Genomic DNA, 25,801 nt, shown 5'->3' on the forward strand with positions numbered 1-25,801 from the left:
TGGTATTTTATTTGTACATTCTTGTATCTACCATAGTCTGCCCCTTGTAATAATTTCAGGGCTTATTTTTATCTTCTGTATATTTAGTTCAATATGTTACAAGCAATTTATCCCAGTAGACACCTGTATCTTGAATACCAAAGCAGAGCCCCTCTGGTTCTTTAAGCCTCAGTAAACATAACACATAAAGAACTTGCCATTTTTATTTCATTATTCCTTGTAACCTTTCCTCCCTATGATTCTTCTTGCAGAAATTAGAAAAGAAAAATCCGGAAAGACATCTTCAGTTCTGAAGGATAAAGGTAATAGAGTCAAGTTAACATAACACAAGAAATTTATTAGCAAAAATATCTGAATGTGTCCACAGTACATTAGTCAACTTCTTTGCAGGTTTGTGGGTCAGAATTGCACAGGACACCCTCATATATTTGAAAACTTTTATTTATTTACCTGTCTGTTAAATACTTTCCTTCAGTTCACTGTGACTTAAAGTGCTCTGATTACAATTTCTGAAAGAAAAAAACAGAAAAATGATTTTTTAAAAAGAATGGAAGGGATAAAAAAAGATTAGAAGGAAAATAAAGAGTATAAGAAGGGTTTGCTTCCACGCCTTCTGGTTCTCTCCTTTCTGTCCTTCATTAACTATATATTTAGTGCATAATCTTTCCAAACACTTGCTAATCATTGGCAAAACAAAGATGGCAAAGCTAGGAATAGAGAGGAAGACTTGGAAATTGGAGTTCTGAATTCTGCTGTCTTCAAAGACTCCTAGTCATGCTCTGTCTGCTTTCGTCTTATCAGGTTACTTATTGCTATGAAAGAGCATGACATTCTTATTTAAGTACCATTCAAATCCCAGGCCTCTTTCTAAGAGTAATGTCCACATAAAGCATCAAGCCATCTCTATCGACTTCCTAATCAAGTCTGGGGAATCAGAGAAGGCTTTCCTGAAGAGTTATATTAAATTCAAGTATGATGCATGAAGAGTTAGCCAGACAAAGGTGTGAGGATTGTTTGGGAGAAGCACAGAAGCAGGGCATCTGCTCTTTGCCAGACACATTGCAATCTACTTTATAGATTTTGTTTCTGCAAGTTGTGCTTGATATCACCATTTCAGTAAAGGAGGAAGCTGAGGTACATGTAATTTAAATTACTCAGTGTCACACTATGGGTAAGAGGCAAAGGCAAGAATCAAAGTCAAGTCTGTTGGATTTTAACACCCATTTATTTCATTTAAACACAGATACTGCTTGCTCCTTAAAATAGGGCCCTTGTATTTGTATTTATTTTTTATTTTTTATTTTTTTGCGGTACGCGGGCCTCTCACTGTTATGGCCTCTCCCATTGCGGAGCACAGGCTCCGGATACGCAGGCTCAGCGGCCGTGGCTCATGGGCCCAGCCGCTCCGCGGCATATGGGATCCTCCCAGACCGGGGTACGAACCCATGTCCCCTGCATTGGCAGGCGGACTCCCAACCACTGCGCCACCAGGGAAGCCCTGTATTTGTATTCTTCAAAGCACCTTTGCTTTGAGTGCAGAGCTCATTACGTAAGTTAGAAAATCTATAGACACACTGGATATGCGATGTGGAAAATAGTCTTAGTCCTTTTACTATTGGGGTGACTTTCCTTAATTCCCACAGAGGAGCTCAGTCCCTTTTTTCACCAGTGATTACTTGTTCTTTGAGAAAGACTCCTTCTCACCTCCATTCTCATTTTATCTGACAATTAACAAAAACATTGTCCTTGTTTGTGTGAGAACTAAAGGTATTATTGAAACACACTACCAGGAAAATCCATATATACATGCAAAATCTAAACCTTCCCTCCTTCCAATGCAGTATGAAATATACTTATTTTGGTGAGCACTTATTTCACAGGAATACTTGAACCATATATTATTGTCCACTATGAAAACAACTCAACAGAAATTTGGGTCTTACCTCTAAAATGACCTTTCAGGCAATGATGATTATCAAAAATTTAAACTACTACTTAAAGACTTCACTTGTGCTGAAGCCTAAACTAATTGGAAATGGTACTTGTAAACATCTGTCCCAGAAAACATTATCTGGGAGAATTTATTTATTTTTTGGCACATGGGCTCAGTAGTTGTGGCTCGCGGGCTCTAGAGCACAGGCTCCGTAGTTGTGGAGCACAGGCTTAGTTGCTCTGTGGCATGTGGGAACTTCCCAGACCAGGGATCAAACCCGTGTCCCCTGCACTGGCAGACAGATTCTTAACCACTGCACCATCAGGGAAGTCCCTATCTGGGAGAATTTATATCCACACTGACCACTTTACTGAGTAGGCTCCTGTAATTTCTATTATTGTTGTTGTTGTTGTTGTTATTAATGTACAATTGCAGACAATTTCCTAGGGAACACTTTTTCCTCAACGTTAAATTCTCTACTATTTGCAAGATGTCTCCACAGTCACTAGAAAATCATGTATATAAAGGTCTACTACATATCATTATTGATTTGGAACTATTTAAAATGAACCTCTTTTTTTATTCAAGCTGTGTTAATGCCCTCAAATATCTTTGTTATATACAAGTTGGGTACAATTTTAGAAGAATTATATTGTCACTTTTCCTTTATTTTCTGAATATAATTTTCATTATATACAAAAATCAAAGAAAAAATTGTAGTATTACCTATAAAATTTCAGTGACCTTAACCTCTGCAGTGTTATTGTTTCTGGAGAGGATTATTGAAGCTTGCTGCTGAACTGTGGCAGAATCAGAATGCAGCAATTCCACTTACTACATAGCCTCTTATTTCACTGGAGCAACTTAAAGATTGCCTACCTTTGCTGGTCTCTTATAGACTCCACCTGCATGTATATATTAGAACCCATACTGAAGCCATGCTACATTTCGAAAATCAGAATTATTACACGGAAATCCTTTGGGGCTATATTTACTGGGGATGTGATAACCATGAGTAAATTAGACATTTAAAGAAACATCATTCGGCTTGTGTCTTTATTTAAGGAGGTATAGAGAGGGCTAGGGATGATTATTCCAAAGTCAAAGAGCAAGAGAAAGACACATCTTGTTGCCTTTTGCTGCTAATTCAGCTACTGACTTTCCTGGGCTAGTGGACTCATGTAAGCCCTCTGTACACACTCAAGAGGGCAGAGCCCTGCTTATGCAGCCCTGACCATCCAGAAACCAGACAACCCTATTAGTTAGCCCTATTATTGGTTATATTCCTTCTGGCATCCACCACTATCCTCTCACTACTTGCTTCTTATTAGTCTGACTTATCTGAGGTTGCAAGATTCACCCATGGTCCAAATCATAACCAGGCAACAAGGAGGTTAACTAATTACCTTCTATTGAGAATGCAATAGTAGCACCCTTAGGTTCCTCTGGCATCGGCGTAATATGATGGACATTAGAGTTATTGACTAGCTTTGTGACTCAGGCTTGCATATGTTTGGATCTAGTGCCAGAGAATTCAGAGCAGAGCTTATCTTCTTTCATATTCTGATGCTCAGGACCATGCACCTGATGATTCCCCCAGCTTCTCTTTGTCTTCACCATACTTTTTCTTGGCCGTTCCCACTCATCAAACAAAAGCTAGAGCTAAGAATAGGGTAAGTTGGCTGATGACTTTGAAACTGATCCCCAATGATTTATTCATCACGAACACTCACCCTAGTTCATTATTGCCTTTGTGTCTGGGAGTGGTGTAAAACCTGAAATGATCTGCCTATTTCTTTGTAAACATTTTCTCCATTACAACCTCCTACCAGATTATTTTGAGAGTTCCAAGAAATATCCCAGCACCTTTAAACATATTCTAGATCCTGATAATCAAGATTCATAAGCCTCCCTGTAGGCTGTTGGTCAAATGCAAAGAAACTACCATATTTGTAAAAACAACACACACAAAAAATGTGCTCTCCAGTGCTTTGCTCCTGACAAACAAGATAGATGCATTGAAAAATGCCTTAATAGCTGACCTAAATCAACGATGTTTCAATCCTTACTAATACAGAAGTGCAGAATTCCCATATAACACTGTCTCCACATTTTTGGTCATATTTGGTATCCCTGGGTAGTTAAGGACACTCAGACCAGTCTGTGGACTTCTTAAATCAGGTCAAAACCCCTTGAAGTCAAAAGGACACTGAGAAGAAATTAGATGCAGGAAAGTTGGTGCAGGAGATGACCCAGCCTGGGAGCAAAGGTATCTTCCTATTAGCAAACTAGGAAATAAAAATTATTTCTATTTTCTGAGGACTTTCTTCAAATTTAAGGTGCTGGGTTTACAAACTTCATATACCCTATAAAAGTATATCTGTTTTTCCACCCCTTCCTTCTTTTTCCACCAAAATCGAAGCAGTCTACAGGCCCTCTCTTTAGGTCTTGTTCTTTATAACTACTTTAATCTCACACAGTCATGTACAGGCACCCATTTAAATCAACACGCTGTATCTTGAAATGTGAAGTTCCAGGCGTTGTGCTCTCCCACCCCACCAGGAATCTGTCCCCACCAGCACTTCTCATTTCACGATACATTAATTCTTTTGGTTTAGCCAATGCAAAGCAGTATATTACCCCGTCAGCCTGAAAAAAAAAAAAGTTAATGAAGCTTCTCCATGTGTCTATTCAATTCATAGTTCTTGATTTCATCTTCACATGCTGAAATACACAGAAAAAATTGATCTTATTTATTCTTAATACAATAAATAGCAACAGGGACACTCCTTTGCCACCAAAGCCACTTTTAAAAAGTCTACAAGCCTATGGATATTTAAGGCTCTAGTTTATCTATCAAGAAAATCTTGTTCTGAGGGACACAGCATTTTCAGTGGAACACCAGAATACATTCTTGACACAATCCAAAAATCCACCCGAACTCAGTGGATTCTAAGCGATTGCTTGGAGTGGCATGTCCATTCACAAGCACCACCACCGTATTTTTTGCCTTCCACCCCAAACCTCAGATGAGAAAAGAAAAAAAGGCTGGAAGGATAGATTTCTTTCTTTGCTTCCTTTCTCACTTCATTATTAATCATTTTTGTCAGTAAAATAGATACTGAGATTCAATGTTGCAGAAAAGGCAGAAAACTGGTTTTAGCTTTTATTTTTAATAGGTTAAAAATATATTTTATATATCATCGTATATTTTATCAAATTTATCATAAATATGATAAATTTATCATATTTATCATGTCTTCCAGACCCATATATATGTCTGGAAGGCATGATATGATTAGAATCATTTTGTATTTGAACCTGGTAGGATAAATGAGGTTTTACTTGATTTGCTTTAACTAAGGACCACATGTTTAAGACATTGGGAGTTCACAGATGAAACCGTCTCAAAATTTATTTTAAATCTTATTCTTGAAATTTGTTTGACTTGAGTCTGATGACTAAAACACCACATTTACATGATATATGCAGAGTTTTCCATTTGATTGTTTATTTTTTTGAAAAAACATAGCCTGAAAGAAATAAACTAAGTTAGTGCTGATTATAACAGTTTTGGAAGACTTCTAGATGCTGAAGTCATGTGTTTTTTGAAATTACAGATAAAGCAAGTTCCTATTCATCCAAATACACGTCCCCTTAAATGAACAAATAGATTGTACCTCATTCAACAATTTACATTTATTTTAAATAGAAGTGATTAGAGAACAGCTCGTTGTACTCTATACTGTTGTTTCCTTGTCTATGATTAAAATTATTTTTGAAAGAAAACATCATATCATTTCCATCCAGGTTCACCTTACCGCTAGCTCATTGACTCCATTGTATGTGTCTTCTTACATCTTTTGATACTGGTTTCAAATAAATGTTCAATGTTTCTTTCCAGAGCCTATTAAGGGAAAAGAAGTGAAGGTTCCAGCTTCCCTAAAGGAAAAAGGTATTACTCTATAATGAAATGTGAAAACACATTGATCTGCCTATTGCATATTCAGTTATTTGAAATAAAGTAGTATATCATTATTTTTCATATTCTCAAAACTCTAATTTTTATATGCCCTCCTCTGTTTTTGAGCAAAGGAAAAATTCTAAATTGTACTATGAAACAACAAAGGAAAGAGTGGCCGTGTCAGAAATACTAAGAAAGCTTTGAAAAATGCCTATGCTATTCTGATTCCGTGAGTCTGTAGTGGAAAATCTACATTTTGTAAATATCCCAGGGTAGATCCTATTAGGAATAGCCATGGGAAACCAAAGATTTAAGATACAAAAAAATACTTAAAATTTCTTAGTGATAGCTTGCCATTCTGTAAGTTCAGGTACAGTAAAATCCTAACAAATTTTATAGCTAAGAGTAACTTAGCGATAAACTATAGTCCAAAACCATCATCTTGTAGGTAAATAAAACTGAAATAGTCAAGAAACTTTTCAGTTATTGTAATTTGCCCCAGAGCCAGCCTGAGAACGCTGATCTCCAAATCAAGCACTGTGATCTTGCTAAGGTGCATCTTATTGCACCTCTGGCCTTCCTACTATACTAGGCTCAGAGGAATGTGGATTCTGATATGCCATGCAACAAGTTATGTTCCCTAAAACATAAGTAAATATGTTAAGTCCAATGTAATACGTTTAGTTTCTAATTATCCCAAGACATTTTATGGGTGTGGTGTCGTTCTCCAAACTAATATTTCTTGTTGTCAAAATGAACATATTAATGAACCAGTAAAACCATGAAGTATACCTGCTATGTTGAATGTTCAAATAGAGCCTGTTTCTACATTTACCCAGAAGAGAAGATCTACGTGAACTATTGACAAATATACAGGGACTTAGTGGTAAAAATTCCAATTTACTGGAATTTTTTATTAAAGAGAAAAAAAACTTTTGGGTGAACTTTTATAAGCATGCGCTGGAGTTGGAGGAGATGTGGGAGAGGAGTAGGAGGGGAAAGCTGACAGGAGACTCAGTGAGAGCAATGAAGGACTCAAGGAGAAGCTCCAGTAGTCAGTGTAGCAATGTATAAAAAAATACCCTAAAGTCATATTTTTCTAACTTTGCAATTAAATTTAAATTAAACAAAATTGTTATTTAGTGAAACATGAGAGCATGGCATGATTTTTTTCTCAGCCATGCATGTACTTAATTTTTTTAAGAAAGTATTTCAAGCAACATGGACTCCAAACCTATTAAGGCATTTATGTTTCACTTCAGAAAAATATCATCATATCCAAAACTTTATTTTTATTGTCACCTAGGTAGTTATTTTGGTGCTATATACAATTTTATGTTTTTCAGGCATAATATGTAAATTAGGATATGTTGCTTGCAAGAGAATTTTTACGGTTATGTTAAATGTTCAATAGGCAGCAAAATGTTGTTACATTGTATTATTGGAAGAATGAATTAATTGTGAAGACTAATGACATTTCTTTGGATTTAGCGAAACTGATTTATTTCTTTAAAAGAACTGTAGATTTCTTCAACATGATCTGACTGTTGATTGCAAGGGACATTTATATAAATATCTAAATTGAAAAGGTTTGATGCCATCAAGTAATTCAGTCATTCAATGATGTTACAATTCTTTTGCCAAACTAAGATAGAAATATCAAAAATGAGGGACAGACAGGAATATTATAAATTTCCACATATTTATTAGGAAGTGCAGTGCAAAATTTTCCCCAGTAGAAATGTGTGTGGAATGTATATATGAATGAAAAACAATTTAGGTTTCCACTAAAAACACGTGATGATGATTTGAGTCTTTGAACACTGGAAATATCTACTTAAGAGTTTCCTCTCTCTTCTTTCGTCCTTCCAGGTATTGTTTTTTCATCATCCCATTCCACATGGTCAGTGTAGCACCAGCCAGTGTGTGGCCACAGATAATGGTGGTGGGGAAGGCAGCATGTGGAAAAGATGCATTTTTTAAAGTTATATTCTCATTTCATTAATATTGAATTTTCTACTTTACTATAGGTTTCAAATAACCACTTGAGTATATTTAATGTGGTTTTTCTTTTACCATTTAAAGCAACAATGATCTCTCTTAGTAATGTGCTGGGATATTATTAGTGCTTTGCAATTTTATGCATTGAATTTCATCATTTGTTTTCCACCGAACAACCAAAATTCAGGCCTGTGGTGCTGAATGTAAATGACAGTCCTAGGACATTTTGACAGAAAGTGTAACATGACATGCAGACTTTCACTTTCACCTCTGAGAGGTCGTGTCACATTAGGCTTTCTTTCCTTAAAGGGGGTCACTGTCATCTCACATATATCAGGAGAGCTACAATTCAAAAAATTCTTACTAAAAAAGAAATTAATTTTAACAGAAGTCTTGTTAGATTAAAAATTTAGCATATCTTCTTTTAGTAAACAGAGGGAGTCTTAAAAGTCTTTATTTAATATCCAGTCAAAGAGCGTCAAACAGAGCGATAACATCATGCACACTTAAATGATAAAATTCACAAATACATAGAAATTGAACAACATATTCTTGAAAATCCAATAGGTCAAAGAAGAAATTAAAAGGAAATTAGAAAATATCTTTAGACAAATGAAAATGAAAACACAACATACCAAAACTTACGGAATGCAGCAAAAGCAGTTCTAAGAGAGAAGTTCATAGCAATAAATATCTACATTAAAAAAGAAGATGAAAGATTTCAAATAAACAGCCTAACTTCATACTCCAAGGAACTAGAGAAAAAAAGAACAAACTAAGCCCAAAGTTAGAAGGAAGGAAATAATAAAGATTAGTGCAGATTTAAACAAAATAGAGAATAGAAAAATCAACAAAACCGAGTTGTCTTTTGAAAAAATAGACAAAAATGACAAAACTTTGGTTAGATTAAAGAAAAAAGAGTGAAGAGCCAAATAAATAAAATCAGAGTTGAAAGAGGAGACATTATAACTGGTGCTACAGAAATAAAAAAAGGATCATAAAAGATTACTACGAATGTTTATATGCCAACAAATTGGACAACCTAGAAAATCTGAATAAATATCTAGAACATATGATAGCCAAGACTGAATCATGAAGAAACAGGAAATTTGAACAGACTAATAACAAGTAAGAACATAATCGAAAACCTCCTAACAAAGAAAGTCCAGGACCAGAAGGCTTCATGGTGAATTCTACCAAACATTTGAAGAAGAATTATTGGCAATTCTTTTCCTGAAGAATTGTCTAAATAAAAATTATACCAGTAATAGTAGCACTTTTACTCTACGTAGCAACTGACAGTCTAACACTTTTCCGGTTGTGCCCATCAGGCCAAAATGCCAAGTTGATAGAATGAATGGAAAGGGGTTACATTTTGGAAAGAAAAGTAGTTGAGACTGCCAGAATTTTCCCTTAATAATTGGCTTTCCAAAATTAATGTATCCAAGTACTGTGAATTTTATTTCCTTCATCCAAAAAGTTAATGTACAGCAGTAATATATGTGCAACTATATGTATGTAAAATATATGGATAATTATAAATGTAAAGCCCCATATTCCTTCCTTGGTATTCTCTCCATTTAAGCCCTCAAGAGGATGACTCACTTTCACTCTGCATGTTCATTTTTCTTGTCACTCCAAGCCACATTATGCAAATATTCTAATGTGCTTCTCTCCTTCAGGGGAAATTTTTTAAAATGTCATAGTATTTTATTTATTAAATAAATAATTAATTAGTTTAAGTAAATTTAAATAAAATTGTTATTTTATTTTTCTTGTTCCATTTTTAAAAAGATTTAAATGTTTAAATCTTTAAATTTAAAAAGTTTTTCATATAAGGTCATCTATTATTTTTATATATTTAACCAGTTGGAGGATGAGCCATACCTATGACCTCTGACCTTTTATTCACATAACTGATTATTCTCACTTCAAGTTAAAGAAAATGAATTCTGGTGCTCAGAAACATAAGTAGGAAAAGGTGACTCTCTCGATAAGGGAAAAAAACAAAGAATGTCTGCTTATTTACCTTGGCAAGTGATTTTTGCACAACTTTTTGAACCATTTGAATGCTGTAAAGTCAACTGGTTCATTACCTGAAATATATCCAACCAGCTCTCCTGCCGTCTTCAAATAACATCACAGGACCTTGTTCTGACTGACTGTTCTCTGTGTGACCTACAATATGTTCAGCCTCCTCCAATTATTTCTTACTTCTTTCAGTGCAGACTCTTCATGTTGGGAAGCTTCAGGGAAGGACAGAATAATGAGGCACACATAGCAAGGCATAAAAGAAAGATTAGATAAAGACAGAGTGACACTATCAGGAATGTGGGACATTGTATTTAGCATATACAAAAGACAAAGGATCACGAAAATGAAATGATGACAGAATGAGGCACAGAATATGTATGCATTTATTCTGTGCTGCAAAGAGAGAATGCCCTCTGGCTCATTTTGTGTTTTTACTGTCCACTCAGCAAACTTCCTTTGTGAGCATCAAAGTCCTACGGGAATCTTGCCAAGGAAGGGTTGCAGAATCAGGACTTAGTCATAAAGCATTGAGTCATGCATTAGTGTTAGTATTGCGAACTACAGTTATTTTAAAACTATACCTATAGAAGCTTATAAAGCATAATTGCTTTTCTTGTTGACCTAAAGGGAATAAGAGGTGAGAGAGAGACAGACAGACACAGATATAAACACAAAGAGAGAACGGGTGTGAAATTACCAGATAATTATCTGAGGATAATAATGTACACCAATGTTGTGTATCTGGTGGGTCCATTCTAAATGACTTTTCCACCCATGTAAGGTTTTAGTTAATGGGACAGGGATTCCACTTTACATTTTGGTCTAAATCATCTAAAACTGAAACTTATAAATTTGATTTTCTTGGCATTTTGAAACCACATCTTAAATGGTTTTGTGTCAATAACAATTTTTTTTTAATATTTATTCATTTTATTTTTTTGGCTGCGTCAGGTCTTTGTTGCGGCACACGGGCTTCTCTCTAGTTGTGGCAAGTGGGTTTTCTCTCTGTAGTTGTGGTGCTCCAGGGCATGTGGGCTCTGTAGTTTGTGGCACAAGGGCACTCTCATTGAGGCACGTGGGCTCAGTAGTTGTGGCACGCAGGCCTAGATGCCACGCAGCATGTGGGATCTTAGTTCCCTGACCATGGATTGAACCCACGTCCCCTGCATTGGAAGGCAGATTCTTTACCACTGGACCACCAGGGAAGTCCCGATGTGTCAATAACAATTTTTGAGTGTTAGTATAATATTCTGGGGATATCTTAGTCACTGAGGCTCCAAAGATGAACAAGACAAGATCCCTGTCCTCAAAGATCTCACAGTACTTGGGAAGGAGAGCTGGGAAAGAGTAAAAGTGAAGTGGCCTCCAGTGGTGACTTAGACAAAGCAAACCAAAGTCTTCATCCAATCAATGGATATCTATGATATAGGTATTAGTACATGAGCGCTCAAGAAATATTTATCAGTTATTCAGTCTAATCTCAACCACAGATACATCAGCTAAGTGTCATTTCTCCCATTTCAGAAGGTGAGAAAATTAAAATTTAGAGTGTTTTAGATGCCTCACATTAGACCATTTGGTTTTTAAATAGGGAAATAAATTTTAAACTGAGAGATTTTTTTGTTCATTTGGTTTGTGTCTGTTTTTCTCCAGTTGCAGTGCAAAATATGATCTCTTGCTTTGGATGAAGTTGGGCAATTACTTGAGAACATCATCACCTTGCCCCTTTATTATGCATGAAAGGATTCCTCAGTTTACAACCAAAGATAACATCGATTTAGAAACTCAAGCAGGAAAAATAGGAGCATAGAGAATGCATGAGGTTTCATAAACATATGAACATGGTTCAATAAGAGGAAGGAAAATATTAAACAGTCCATGGAATATTGAAGGAAAGAAATGTAGGCAGAGATAAGATGAAAAGTTGTGGGGTAGAGGCTGTCAGGTGTTGGTTCTCTGTGTAACTTCACCCAAACTCAGGACAGTTTTGTCTTTTGGAAAGCTGTGAACTGAAGACATTTCAAATCAAACTGAAAGATAAGCTTGTCTTTCTCACAGTTGTGTTTACCAGTGTCACAAAATAATGTGTCCACAGCAGATGAAATCAAATGCTACCTATTAAAACAGACCTCTTATTTGCAAAACACTTTCTCTTAAGAGATAGTTAAGAAGAAACATGTGTTCCCTGACGGTTCTTCCAAATCCCAAATTGTGTAGCGAGCTGATTGGAGTGACAGTAGTGCTCTACCCCATCCAATAAAGCCTCATGCAGAGAACAAAATATGAAAGTGTGTGTGTGTGTGTGTGTGTGTGTGTGTGTGTGTGTGTGTGTGTGTGTGTGAGTTTTGCAAACCATTTGTTGTTAAATAATACAATGAGGACACAGTAAAGTGTAAATGTATATATGTATGTAATTATAATAGTAGTGGATTTTCATCAAAAAATGCAAATGATTACTCAAATGATATAAAAATCATGGGCTTAGAATAAATTTATGAATATTACTTCATTTAATACAACTTTAATTGCTTTATTTAAATATATTTATATTTAAATATATTTTATAGAACATCTTGGTAAAAAAATATAAGAAAAATCATTTCAAATATCAGTAAAGAGACTAACATCCACTGTTGGCTTTGTGTCTGATGCTAAGTGCTTCACACGTAGTGTTCAATTTCATTTTCACAGCAATCCTTTTTTTTATTAATGTGAAAATTGAAGCACTGGAAGTGAATTGCCCAGGTCACACAGCCACCTGAGGTAGATTTGGGAGTCATGCCTGGCAATATGACCTGCCTCCTTTGCCAGCAGGCTTTCCAGATTCCCTCAGACCAGAACTCACATACAATTGCCTAGGGAAAACAATGCTGAAGTTCCTTTGTATATTTTATATAAATAGGTTTGCTGACCTGCTTTTGAATGTAAAATCTTGCCACGCCACTAAATATTGAATACTACTCCAGCAGTGAGTGAGATAGCTATCAATTTTCTATCCATGTTCAGTATATTTACCTAGTTTAACCAGATTAATTTAGGAAACTGTTTATACGATTCATGATTTAATGACTGACTGGAAAAAAATAGAAACCTCAGTGGCTTTATCGTTCATGCTAATTACAATCTTAATGACTCTGTTAGTAATTTGTACCTATAAGATGTAGCACGTGGCTTACTATGTCGTTTTTATGCATGAAATATTTTAAAACTTTCATTCTGTCTGTATCAACAGTAGTTATAGCAGTGTGCGTACAAGTGTTTAAGGCTTTGGAGTTGGAATAAATCAATATTCAAAGACCAGTTTTTCCACTTACTAGGGAGTACATACTTAGACAAGTATTAAGCCTCAGTATTATTATCTGTAAAGTGGGTGTAATAATAGTATTTACTTCATAGAAGTGGTAAGTGAGGATTATATAATTGTTCATTCGTGTAACAAATTTTGTGCAACAGATATTTATTGATCCCTAGTCTGTGCAGGGCACTGATCTAGACACTATCATACAGCAGAGAAAATGAAAATTCACCCCAGGACTCATGAAACTTGTATTCTACTGGGGTTAGAGAGCTAATAACAATGAATATTTAATATTATATAAATAAATTATAGATAATGCATATAATACACTTACTTAGTGCCATATATAAAATACAAAACATCATTAGTTGCAAAACCAAGAATTATTATTATATTTTATTACATATATAAGGCTTCTGTGTGCTGAAGAAGCAATTTGATAATGATAACGAAAAAGATTGGGAAAAGAAAAATCAGTGGCATTCAGCTTCTAACTTGCATAGTATTTATAGTGGAGATATTCTTAAAAGAATGCACATTCTTGGGATTTATATATTGCATAGATTTCTTTCTTTTCAATTTATAAAGACAGAACAGAGACTCCTAAACAAAGTTGATCCCCACTGCTGCCCTTCTCTAATTGAAGCACATGCATGTTGAAGTTTTGGTTGGCCTGCTTTACTTGAGAACACAGTGTTGATGACACTGAAAAATCATTAATGAAGCTCTCCTCCCCAGACCCACCAGCAATTAACATTTCATAAGTAAAATCAACTGCCTGGAAAAGTCAGTGCTGCATATGAAATGGCAGGCTGTCTGCTTCAAACACTCAGCTTGGGGATTGCTTGATTCTATGTTTCTGCAGTGCTTGTGAGTTGAGCCCAGAAAGAAGGGCTCAAGTGAAAAATGTTTATGGAAACCAGATATTTTATTATACAATAATAATCAATGGTTAAAAATATTTAGCAGTATAGACGGGGTGAAAATAAAAGTTCCCGTTCTCTTTTCCCGGCTTCCAGATCTCAGTCTTCAGCATCAAATACTGCCCTTAGTTTCCTGAAACTTCTCAATGAAGACTTTTTTTTTTTTTTTTTTTTTTTTTTGCGGTACGCGGGCCTCTCACTGTTGTGGCCTCTCCCGTTGTGGAGCACAGGCTCCGGACGCGCAGGCCCAGCCGCTCTGCGGTACGTGGGATCTTCCCCGACCGGGGCACGAACCTGTGTCCCCTGCATCGGCAGGCGGACTCTCAACCACTGCGCCACCAGGGAAGCCCTCAATGAAGACTTTTGACTAAACTTAAAAAATATATATATATAGACATATATATTGTTGTTGTTATTTGACTATATATACATATATACATGAAATATGTCTATATATAGTCATTTTTATAGGACTAAGAACAGGCATCCATATGTGACTCAAAAACTAAAGACACACTTCAGTAGAAATGCTGTCTACAAAACGAGGGCACCAAGTTCTTAGTGACCAAGTAGGCTAATAAAAGAGATGTCCACCTTAGAAATCCTCACCTATCAATTCCTGCTTTGCATATTCAACAGTAAAGTTCCCGTTCTGTAAGAACAAAAGAAAATTACCTTGAGAGATCATGTAATTTAAGTTCATGAGCATAATTTTAAAATAAGTAAGCTTTTTCCACACATCACTCTTAATTCTCACATCAATTTTACAACATTATTTTCTCCATTTCAGCAATGACAAAATTGAGCTTCAGGATTTAAGTAATGCCCAAGGTCACAAAACTAAGTAAATGAGCTTGCTTTAAAAAGCCAGATTATAGATCCAAGAGCCTCCTTTCCACGCTTCCCAAGAATTCATAACTTGTGTGGTTATCATGTTAGTGTTGTTTACATAACACCAAAAGTCAGTAGTTCTCACATCTTGAGAGGGTCCACAGCCACATGCATGCTGAATGATCATAAGAGTGGTTATAAAATTTCATGAACAAGGTAGAAGTTGGTTCTGATTGTATTGTGCTCATAGCTGATAAAAGTATTCCCCACAACTTTTATTTTTTACAGAAGGTCTTTTGACAAACATTAAGTCTAAAATGATTCCACTTCAAGATTACATGGCAATGTGATTGACAGGGGAGAGAACCAGGTGTAGAGTGAGAAGCAAAACTCTTTCAAATTAGACAGCTCTACATGATGAGCAAAATGCCTATGGATCCTGTCCTAGGACATTGAATGTTTATCTCTAACTCTAGAAGCATGAATCAGTTTTTCTAGGACTACAGATACACAGGAGGGAGCATTTCATATTTCTCTGTATTTTTTGCTCTATATTTCATTGTCTATATTTGTTTTGTTCAGTCATTCATTCAACAATATTTATTGATCATACACCACGTGTTAGATATTTGACCAAATGCTGATATTTGAGTAGTAAACAAGGCACAACTCTTGCCCTATGGAACTTAAAATCGAAAGAGGGGATACAGACAATAAACAAAAATTAATTAAAAATCGTATAACGAAATTTTATACCACATTAAGGCACACAGAAAATATTAAAATAATGTATGTCCTACCCGGTTAAGTGAATGCGTCAACTAAAAAGAGAGAAATATGTGCCAGGGAGTGTGGAAGTGCAATAATAGTGCTGATATCCCTTTTTACAGGATGTGCATTCACGTGGCACAGGAAGTAGGGTGTGAATGGCTATGGAATTCTCTATTACATAAAATTCTTCAGTTAAGCAAATGAGCTTTATAAAAACTTGTAACTCTAGGAAATAGACTCCATTAGGCTAAGACCCAAATAAAGCTGGTTAGCACTGCCCCTGACACAAAGTCTGTACTCAGTAATATCCCAACCACAAGCTCACTTTTTCTGCGGTTTGAAGGGAGGAAAAATTGTAATGTACCAGAGCCCTTCTATTAATCAAAACAAGACTTTATGCCGAGAGAGGAGAACAATGAGGCCAAGGCAAAATTGTTTAAATAAGAGAAAGGACTGGGGAGCATGAAAATATCAGTTATTGCAGTTGTTGGGGTAGTGTCATGAGTATTACTTGGATAGCTCAAAAAACTATGTATTTATCCTATACTGATACTAAGTTAGAATGCAGAGTTTCTAGACAAAAGCCATTGTCCTAGGAAATAAGAAAGCACAATACTTTATTTTAATGTGTTTATACTATTATACTGAAGTTAATCCAATTTATTTTATAAAATTAATAACAAATACTACTGAAAACAATAATTATACCAGTTTGAAATGATTAAATTAACCACCAGGTGGAGCTCCATGAATTCAACGTATGTAGTCAGAAGTAGAAAATCGCTTAAATTGGTCAAATTAGGAAAAATTACAACACATTTTTTTTCTGAGCCATTTTGGCTAATTTCCTTATTTGCAATGCTTAGAGAATTTATGAATTATAGGAGATGGGCTCTTACTAAAGACAAAATGCCAAATTACTTGATTAGTATAAAACTTTTTAGCAAACTGGAATTTAAACCAATGTCCTTTGCTTAAGTTACTTTATAGTTTACTATAAATACATATTCCATTGTATACTGATAAAAGTATGTAACTATAATTGAAACTGAGGACAAATGAGAAAAATCTATTAAACCTGCCTATTATTCTATTTAGTACGGATTTTTAAGAATGCTTATTTTTTCCAATTTGTTTGTTTGTGTGTGTGTATGTGTTTGTCTCACTCCAGAACCTGAAATTAAAAAAGATGAAAAGATGTCCAAAGCAGGTAAGGACCCTTTGTAAGATTTACATATAAGTATATATTCTGTTTATAATGAACAAGGCCAGTGTTACAATCCGGTTGTGTAAGGCCTTGAAATGCTGAAAACATTGAAAAAATACTTGTGTACCCCAAATATTTTAATTGTAATAAGCCATACACAAAAGTATGCTAAAATTAATATAGCTTCTGTTTTCTGTTAGCAAATTTCAGATACGTTTGTCAAAGCATTGGAACTGTTAACATATGCTGCTCCTTATTTATCTACTGGGCAACTGAACATTGTTTACAAAGTGCTAAGGGGTCAATTTCAGTTTCAGAGAATTTAGCCAGATTGTGACAAATGCCTAAATCTTATTCTTATAATTGGTTGAACCTTATGGAATCACCTGTACGCGAACATCTTTTACCTCAAAAACAGTAGTTTCATACAGTTCAACATAACAGATTCAACTATTTTCTTTCCCGCTAATTAAGTATCCAAATACTCTTTGGAGGAGTAATCCATTGCCTTACTGACCATTAATTTGAAAATTGGAATACTTTTACAAGAGACTTCCTGCAAACAGGTTCTGCGAGAAAGGAAGACAAGAGATTAGCTGGTCACTTTTAAGACAGGTGTTAAAAGTTAGAAGAAGAAACATCATAGAATAAAGTTCAGGGGAAAAAAAAGACTAAAATTCCTGAGGAAAACTCCAATTAATTACAGTCTTTCTAGGGCTAACCCTATACCAAATATTTTATAGCTATATGAACATATTTACATGTCTGTATCCACATACGCAAAAGGTTATATCTATATCTCTCCCTATAGTGAAAGTGATACTATGTACATGCATTCATATCGTTGGTGTTAAAATATTTGCATATACTAATTTTCACAAATTTTAACCTACATTTAAGTAATTCTTGCTTCATCTTTCTGTGTATAGGTTAAATAGTAACCCAAATTATTGTCACTTCTACGAAAAGTATTGTCAACATATCAAAAGGGATTGTTTAAGTGTTTTTGTATTTTTAGTGAATGAAATAATCATTTTAAGTGACTTTATAAAATCTGAAAATATGCATTCTCTGGAAGATAAATGGAAAAATCAACAATTTTAAACAGTAAGAAAAATGCATGATAAAGACAAAATGATACATTGAGTCTTAACATCAAAAGTTATAATTGAACTTTAGATATATCTGAAGAAAAGGAAAAACTATGTATATAAATTACTGCTGTTAGCACCCTTACTGGGGTCAGTGAAAAATTGCTGGCCAGATAAAAGGTGCATGATGTCACCCCTTCCTGTAAGCATAGCATTGTATTTTATGCTTTATTTTACTTTTGGTATATAATGGAAAATAGTAATATATGCACTATAAATTTCCTATTATTGGTTGACATTAAATAATTATGCCTGTTTTTATGTTATATTTATTTTTCTCTTCCTAAAAGGAAAGAGAAATCAGCACTAAGGGCTATTTTATTATAAAACATAATCAATTAACAATTTATTAACAACATATATTATACTAATATCACTGCCATATGTCAAGAATTGTGCTTGTTGATACAAAGTTTAGAAACAAGTGATAAGATATTGTTTCCATCCCAAGAGAATATGCTCAAGGACATAGACATGAACTATTGAAAGATGGCTACCAAATAATTAGTTACATTTGTGAAGAGTGCTCTAGGAGTCTAGAGAGAGGGGACATTCCTGTAGTCTGTGTCAATCAGTGAAAACTTCAGGGAGATGATGGATTAAGCTGGGATTTTAAGAATATGCAAGAGCGTCTGAGGCAGGAAGGTGATTATAAAGCATGGCAGAAGTCAGCTTTATAGTAGAAAAACATGAATTTGACTCTCTTTGCCATTTGCTAGGGATGTGACCTAAATTCCTTAACGTTTCTGAGTTTTAATTTTTTTGTCTATTGAATACTCACCTGGTAGGGTTGTTATAAAAATCCAGTTGATGTTTGCCATTTGGTTCAGATTCAATAAAAGGGAGCTCTATTTAGGAGTTAGCCCAGAGGCAAGGATGAGCATGGCATAAGCAGGAGACAGTGAGGAGAGGATCAAGGACTAAAGGAGATTCCAGGGGCTACATGAGGAACAGAAAATGGCAGGACTGCAGCAGTGACGTCTGCCCATATGAGTAAAAGCTTACTTTTATAGTAATCTAAGAGTTATAAAGGTGGGAGAAATTGATAGGGAGAGGTAGAGAGGCAGCATTAAGGAAGTGAATTCTGTTTACTTTAAATATTATTTATAGCCATGACTAATATTCTGTGTGGAATTATTAGGAATTAAGTTTTTTAAATATCACAGGACCTAGCAACCCATTGAAAAATATTAACAGCATCTTGTTATATACCCTTTCAGTTATATGAATACAACAATCACAATCATACTCTCTGTACTGTGGTATCACTGCTTTTGTAATCATCAAGCTGTTTCACAGGAAAAGGCTGGAAACTGATGACATTAGCTATATATGACTCTAAGGTCTCAAGCACGAAAAGATGAAGAAGGTGATGAAATGTAGAAGTTGCAAAGGAAATGCAGGTGGTGTGGACAGAGGTGTCCTAGAGACACTAGGAAATCGGGAATATTCACTCTGAATCCTCACACAAGGTTTTGTATCTATGAGCTTAGAGGTTTAGAGTTACAAGCCAAAGGAGAAAAGGGTTTCTTCAATAAACAGAAAGATAGAAAAGAGAAGGGAATGAAAGGCAGCTTCTTTGGAAAGTAAAAGAACTGGTAAAAAGGAAAGTGTGTTACCTGAAAGATCGGGACACACAGTGTATCAGTATCCCAAAGCCTGGACACTTTCAAGAAAAAGTAGAAAAATCAGCAGTCTCAATGTCTCAGGAAAGTCAAGGGGCATGATGACTGCGAAACAGCCATTATATTTGACAAAAATCTGTCATTTTGTGACCAAGTGGAGAGCATTTTTAGTAAAGTGGTGGAAGTAGAAAGAAGCTTAGAGGAATTAATAAGAGAATTTATCAGTAATAAGTGGCCGCAGAACAGCAATTACTTTTTTCAGCAGTTTGCTGTTAAAAGGAGACAAGGGCTTCCCTGGTCGCGCAGTGGTTGAGAGTCCGCCTGCTGATGCAGGGGACCCGGGTTCGTGCCCCGGTCCGGGAAGATCCCACATGCCACGGAGCGGCTGGGCCCGTGAGCCATGGCCGCTGAGCCTGCGCGTCCAGAGCCTGTGCTCCGCAACGGGAGAGGCCACAACAGTGAGAGGACCGCACCGCAAAAAATAAAAAAAAAAAAAAAAAAAAAAAGGAGACAAAATACTGTATTCCAGCAGGTGGAATCAATGAACTAGGTTTGTGGTTTCCACGTTTATGATAGGGTGGAGCATTCCAGGGAGAGGAGGAGCATGAAATCCGTAGGGAGATATTAATTTGGAGAGAACTGCCCCAGATATGACAAATGGTATACACACTATAGGTGGAGAACGTTAGCTTAATTATGAGGAAGAAAAAATTCTCCCCTGAGCTTTGTAAAAACAATGAAAGGATAGATTGAATTAAAGATGAGTGTACATGAGGACGCTTCTGGTGAGCAATCTTTTCTCCTAAAATCTCTTCTGCAAAGGTGACCACTAACATGTCCGTTAACAAACCCAGAGGATAGTTTTCTTGCTTCATATTACACTGACCTCTAGATAATATCTGACCATGTTCGTCATCTCTTACTCCTCAAAAAAAAAAAAAAAATTTTTCTTTGACAGAAATGAAAACATTTAACCCACAGAGTTAAAAATAAAACAACAAAAGATGACTACAATTTAAAAAACTGAAGCAACATTGTAGCAATTAGTTATTTTTGACATGGCATATTATTAGCCTCTAAATTCTTTGTTTTTTACCCCCTAATGAAAACGATGGCAAACAGGGCATGCATTTCATTAGGTAATTGGAGAATAGCTAAGTGTTCTTTTCGGGAAGCAATGGACATTAATTATAAGTAGTAATGTAATTAAAACCAAAAAAGACTTGCATAAGTAATAAGCAATAATTTACTTTTCTTATTTATCAAGAAAATTGATATTCATAAACAAAATCTTCAGAGTTCTGTAACTGCATTTCTAACTGCCTCATCAAAATCTTCACATCCTTAATCTGCCTGGACACCACTTTGTTTTAAAATTGAACTCAATATCCCTTAACATTCTCTTTTCCTTTTGTTTCTTCTCCCAAAAAATGGAACTCATGACTCAGAATTCAGTTACACTGACTTAAACGTCCGAGTCATTTGCAGCTTTCCCTTCTCTTTCAGAACCCAACATCCAAGTATGTACTAAGTTATATGTTTCCCAAATTTGGTCTTTCCTTTTTTTCTCTCTCTCGGTAAAAAGACCCTAGTCTAGTTCTCATCATCTCTTGCCTGAATAAATATACAAACCCATGACTTAATCATCTTGTTTCCATCTCCTCTTCAAAGATCTACCGAAGCCTATGCTAGTTACATTTTCTAATTGGGTATGTGTAGGGGCACAGTGTTAGGTTCATTGCCACTGCATTATATTGCCACTGCATTATACTGCCCCCAGCGTATTTCTTCATGTGGCTTCCATTTGTCTAATCCACCACCACAAAGACATTTTTAAAAGATCACCAATTCTGTGGATTTTCGTCTATTCAGTGACTTTTCAATATTTTCCTTTCATGTCAGGTCCATATCAAAAACATCTTACCTGTTTAACTTCCCTCCATTCTTTTTTTTTTTTTTTTACATCTTTATTGGAGTATAATTGCTTTACAATGGTGTGTTAGTTACTGCTTTATAACAAAGTGAATCAGTTATACATATACATATGTTCCCATATCTCTTCCCTCTTGGGTCTCCCTCCCTCCCACCCTCCCTATCCCACCCCTCCAGGTGGTCACAAAGCACCAAGCTGATCTCCCTGTGTTATGCGGCCGCTTCCCACTAGCTATCTACCTTACGTTTCGTAGTGTATGTATGTCCATGCCTCTCTCTCGCTTTGTCACAGCTTACCCTTCCCCCTCCCCATATCCTCAAGTCCATTCTCTAGTAGGTCTGTGTCTTTATTCCTGTCTTACCCTTAGGTTCTTCATGACATTTTTTTCCCTTAAATTCCACATATATGTGTTAGCATACAGTATTTGTCTTTCTCTTTCTGACTTACTTCACTCTGTATGACAGACTCTAGGTCTATCCACCTCATTACAAATAGCTCAATTTCGTTTCTTTTTATGGCTGAGTAATATTCCATTGTATATATGTGCCACATCTTCTTTATCCATTCATCCGATGATGGACAGTTAGGTTGTTTCCATCTCCAGGCTATTGTAAATAGAGCTGCAATGAACATTTTGGTACATGACTCTTTTGGAATTATCTTCCCTCCATTCTTGGCAACTTACTTTCCCACCCACCCCTTTTCTCTGTCTTTAAACACACAACATGAATTATCCAGCCTTGGTCTGTTTGCACATGTTTTCCTCTAGCATATCATGTGATAGCAATGTTTGTTGAATGGGTTTCTTCTAACTTTGTGTCTCAGCTCCTATATTATCTCTGCTGTGAGCTGTGCAGCCTTTTCCTTCTCAGAGGAGACAGAAAATCACTCAAAAGCCACCATAGCCACAGCAGATCAACAAAATTATCCTCATAGAAAGGGAGACATTGGTTAATGATTATTTTTAAAAATCTATTTTTGACATGTGTCTTGCATTTGCAGTATAGCACATGCAGAGATAGTTTTTTAAATGTAAAAGACCAACAGAGGCAGGATGGTTTAGAGAGAGGAACCCTAGGACAATAGGTATGGAGTGATTTACAACAAATCACTTAAGTTCTGAGTCCTTCATTCTTTACCTATGAAATAGAGTTCCCATCAACAATGTATTCCATGCTAATCTAACAGACTTATTGTGAAATCACATGATATAACGTATGTGAAAGTGCCTTCAAGAGCTATGAAAGCAGAAAAAAATAAAAGGCTATCATCCATATCCTTGCTATTCCAAGGGTGGTCCACAAAACAGCATCAGCATCACCTGGTTGCTTGTTAGATACATAGACTCTTAGGTTAAAATTTGAGAAAGAAAATTATAGAATTCGTAGACATCTAAGATTGCCCTTATCTCCAGGGAAGAAAAATATATCAAGCTTCTCTCTATACATTTAGCTAATGCAAAGTGTACATGTGTTTTTGAATGGTTGCTTTCTAACTAGAAGCAAGGTCCTCACAATAACTAAGCACTGGTTGACATTGTCCATCCACTGTCTCATTTGGGTGATTTCTGAACTTTGGTCATCCATGAAATGACTGAGGAATCAACCCTTCCTTTCTTGCGACACAGCACAGGCAAACAGGCACTGCTTGTACCTGTGTGTTCATTTGAGCTTAAAAGGAATAAATCCACGTATTTTGCTTGAAGTACCTGTATGTCAAGGGTAAACTGTCTTTTTATTTTACCAGCTGGCTGAGATATTGATACAACAGGTGAATGACTTAGTGAAAGAAAACAGGATGCCCTTACACCTATCAGTTATCAAAGTATCTCTAGCCTATATCTTTTAAAGAACTTAGTTCCAATTGGTTATTCTATTTAATTTACATCTATCATAGTATAAAATAAATACAGTTCAATATCTACTTAAAATTTACCATAGTGATCCTGCAAGAGAAATATGTATTAACCTTATTAACTGGATCTTAATAGATTATAGAGAGAATTTACATTCTCTCTTTCTCTCCCTCCCTCCTCTCTCTCTCTCCCTATTTCTCTCTCTCTCACACACACACATACATGTTCATGTGTGCACGCACACACACACACAATACTTTATGTACATCTTTAAGTTAACCAGAAAGCATTGGGTATTTGAATATGCAGGGCTCCTATAAATTGTAGAGATAATTAAATCTCAGTTTCATTAACTAAACTGAGTTATAGTAGGATCAATGGCTAAGTTTAGTTTTTTTTTTTTTAAATATCTTTTTGCATCCCCTTACTTTGTCTTTTTTTTTATTATTATTTATTTATTTATTTTTTTAACATCTTTATTGGAGTATAATTGCTTTACAATGGTATGTTAGTTTCAGCTTCACAACAAAATGAATCAGTTATATATATACATATATTCCCATATCTCTTCCCGCTTGCATCTCCCTCCCTCCCACCCTCCCTATCCCACCCCTCCAGGCGGTCACAAAGCACCGAGCTAATCTCCCTGTGCTATGCGGCTGCTTCCCACTAGCTATCTACCTTACGTTTGGTAGTGTATATATGTCCATGCCTCTTTATCGCTTTGTCACCGTTTACCCTTCCCCCTCCCCATAGCCTCAAGTCCATTCTCTAGTAGGTCTGTGTCTTTATTCCTGTTTCACCCCCAGGTTTTTCATGACATTTTTTTTTTTTAAATTCCATATATATGTGTTAGCATACGGTATTTGTCTCTCTCTTTCTGACTTACTTCACTCTGTATGACAGACTCTAGGTCTATCCACCTCATTACAAATAGCTCAATTTCGTCTCTTTTTATGGCTGAGTAATATTCCATTGTATATATGTGCCACATCTTCTTTATCCATTCATCCGATGATGGACACTTAGGTTGTTTCCATCTCTGGGCTATTGTAAATAGAGCTGCAATGAACATTTTGGTACATGACTCTTTTTGAATTATGGTTTTCTCAGGGTATATGCCCAGTAGTGGGATTGCTGGGTCATATGGTAGTTCTATTTGTAGCTTTTTAAGGAACCTCCATACTGTTCTCCACAGTGGCTGTATCAATTTACATTCCCACCAACAGTGTAAGAGGGTTCCCTTTTCTCCACACCCTCTCCAGCATTTATTGTTTCTAGATTTTTTGATGATGGCCATTCTGACTGGTGTGAGATGATATCTCATTGTAGTTTTGATTTGCATTTCTCTCATGATTAGTGATGTTGAGCATTCTTTCATGTGTTTGTTGGCACTCTGTATATCTTCTTTGGAGAAATGTCTATTTAGGTCTTCTGCCCATTTTTGGATTGGGTTGTTTGTTTTTTTGTTATTAAGCTGCATGAGCTGCTTATAAATTTTGGAGATCAATCCTTTGTCAGTTGCTTCATTTGCAAATATTTTCTCCCATTCTGAGGGTTGTCTTTTGGTCTTCTTTATGGTTTCCTTTGCTGCGCAAAAGCTTTTAAGTTTCATTAGGTCCCATTTATTTACTCTTCTTTTTATTTCCATTTCTCTAGGAGGTGGGTCAAAAAGGACCTTGCTGTGATTTATGTCATAGAGTGTTCTGCCTATGTTTTCCTCTAAGAGTTTGATAGTTTCTGGCCTTACATTTAGGTCTTTAATCCATTTTGAGCTTATTTTTGTGTACGGTGTTAGGGAGTGATCTAATTTCATACTTTTACATGTAGCTGTCCAGTTTTCCCAGCACCACTTATTGAATAGGCTGTCCTTTCTCCACTGTACATTTCTGCCTCCTTTGTCAAAGATAAGGTGACCATATGTGCGTGGGTTTATCTCTGGGCTTTCTATCCTGTTCCATTGATCTATCTTTCTGTTTTTGTGCCAGTACCATACCGTCTTGATAACTGTAGCTTTGTAGTATAGTCTGAAGTCTGGGAGCCTGATTCCTCCAGTTCCTTCTTTCGTTCTCAAGATTGCTTTGGCTATTCGGGGTCTTTTGTGTTTCCATACAAATTGCAAAATTTTTTGTTCTAGTTCTGTGAAAAATGCCAGTGGTAGTTTGATAGGGATTGCATTGAATCTATAGATTGCTTTCGGTAGTAGAGTCATTTTCACAATGTTGATTCTTCCAATCCAAGAACATGGTATATCTCTCCATCTATTTGTATCATC

General features: G+C 35.8%; 1 protein-coding gene across 1 annotated transcript in view; it reads left to right on the forward strand.

Annotated features, from left to right (window-relative positions):
* TRDN (triadin) overlaps nucleotides 1-25,801 on the forward strand; it is a gene marked incomplete at both ends in the record, with an annotated part of 325,418 nt that overhangs the window by 233,220 nt on the left and 66,397 nt on the right. The window contains 3 exons of the mRNA XM_082855419.1: nucleotides 252-302; nucleotides 5,838-5,888; nucleotides 16,927-16,965. Of these exons, the coding sequence (XP_082711545.1) occupies nucleotides 252-302; nucleotides 5,838-5,888; nucleotides 16,927-16,965 (141 nt within the window). The remainder of the gene's footprint in view (nucleotides 1-251; nucleotides 303-5,837; nucleotides 5,889-16,926; nucleotides 16,966-25,801) is intronic.

The sequence above is a fragment of the Leucopleurus acutus genome (genome assembly GCF_964270905.1).
Source record: "Leucopleurus acutus genome assembly, chromosome: 15".
Classification (NCBI taxonomy): Eukaryota; Metazoa; Chordata; class Mammalia; order Artiodactyla; family Delphinidae; genus Leucopleurus; species Leucopleurus acutus.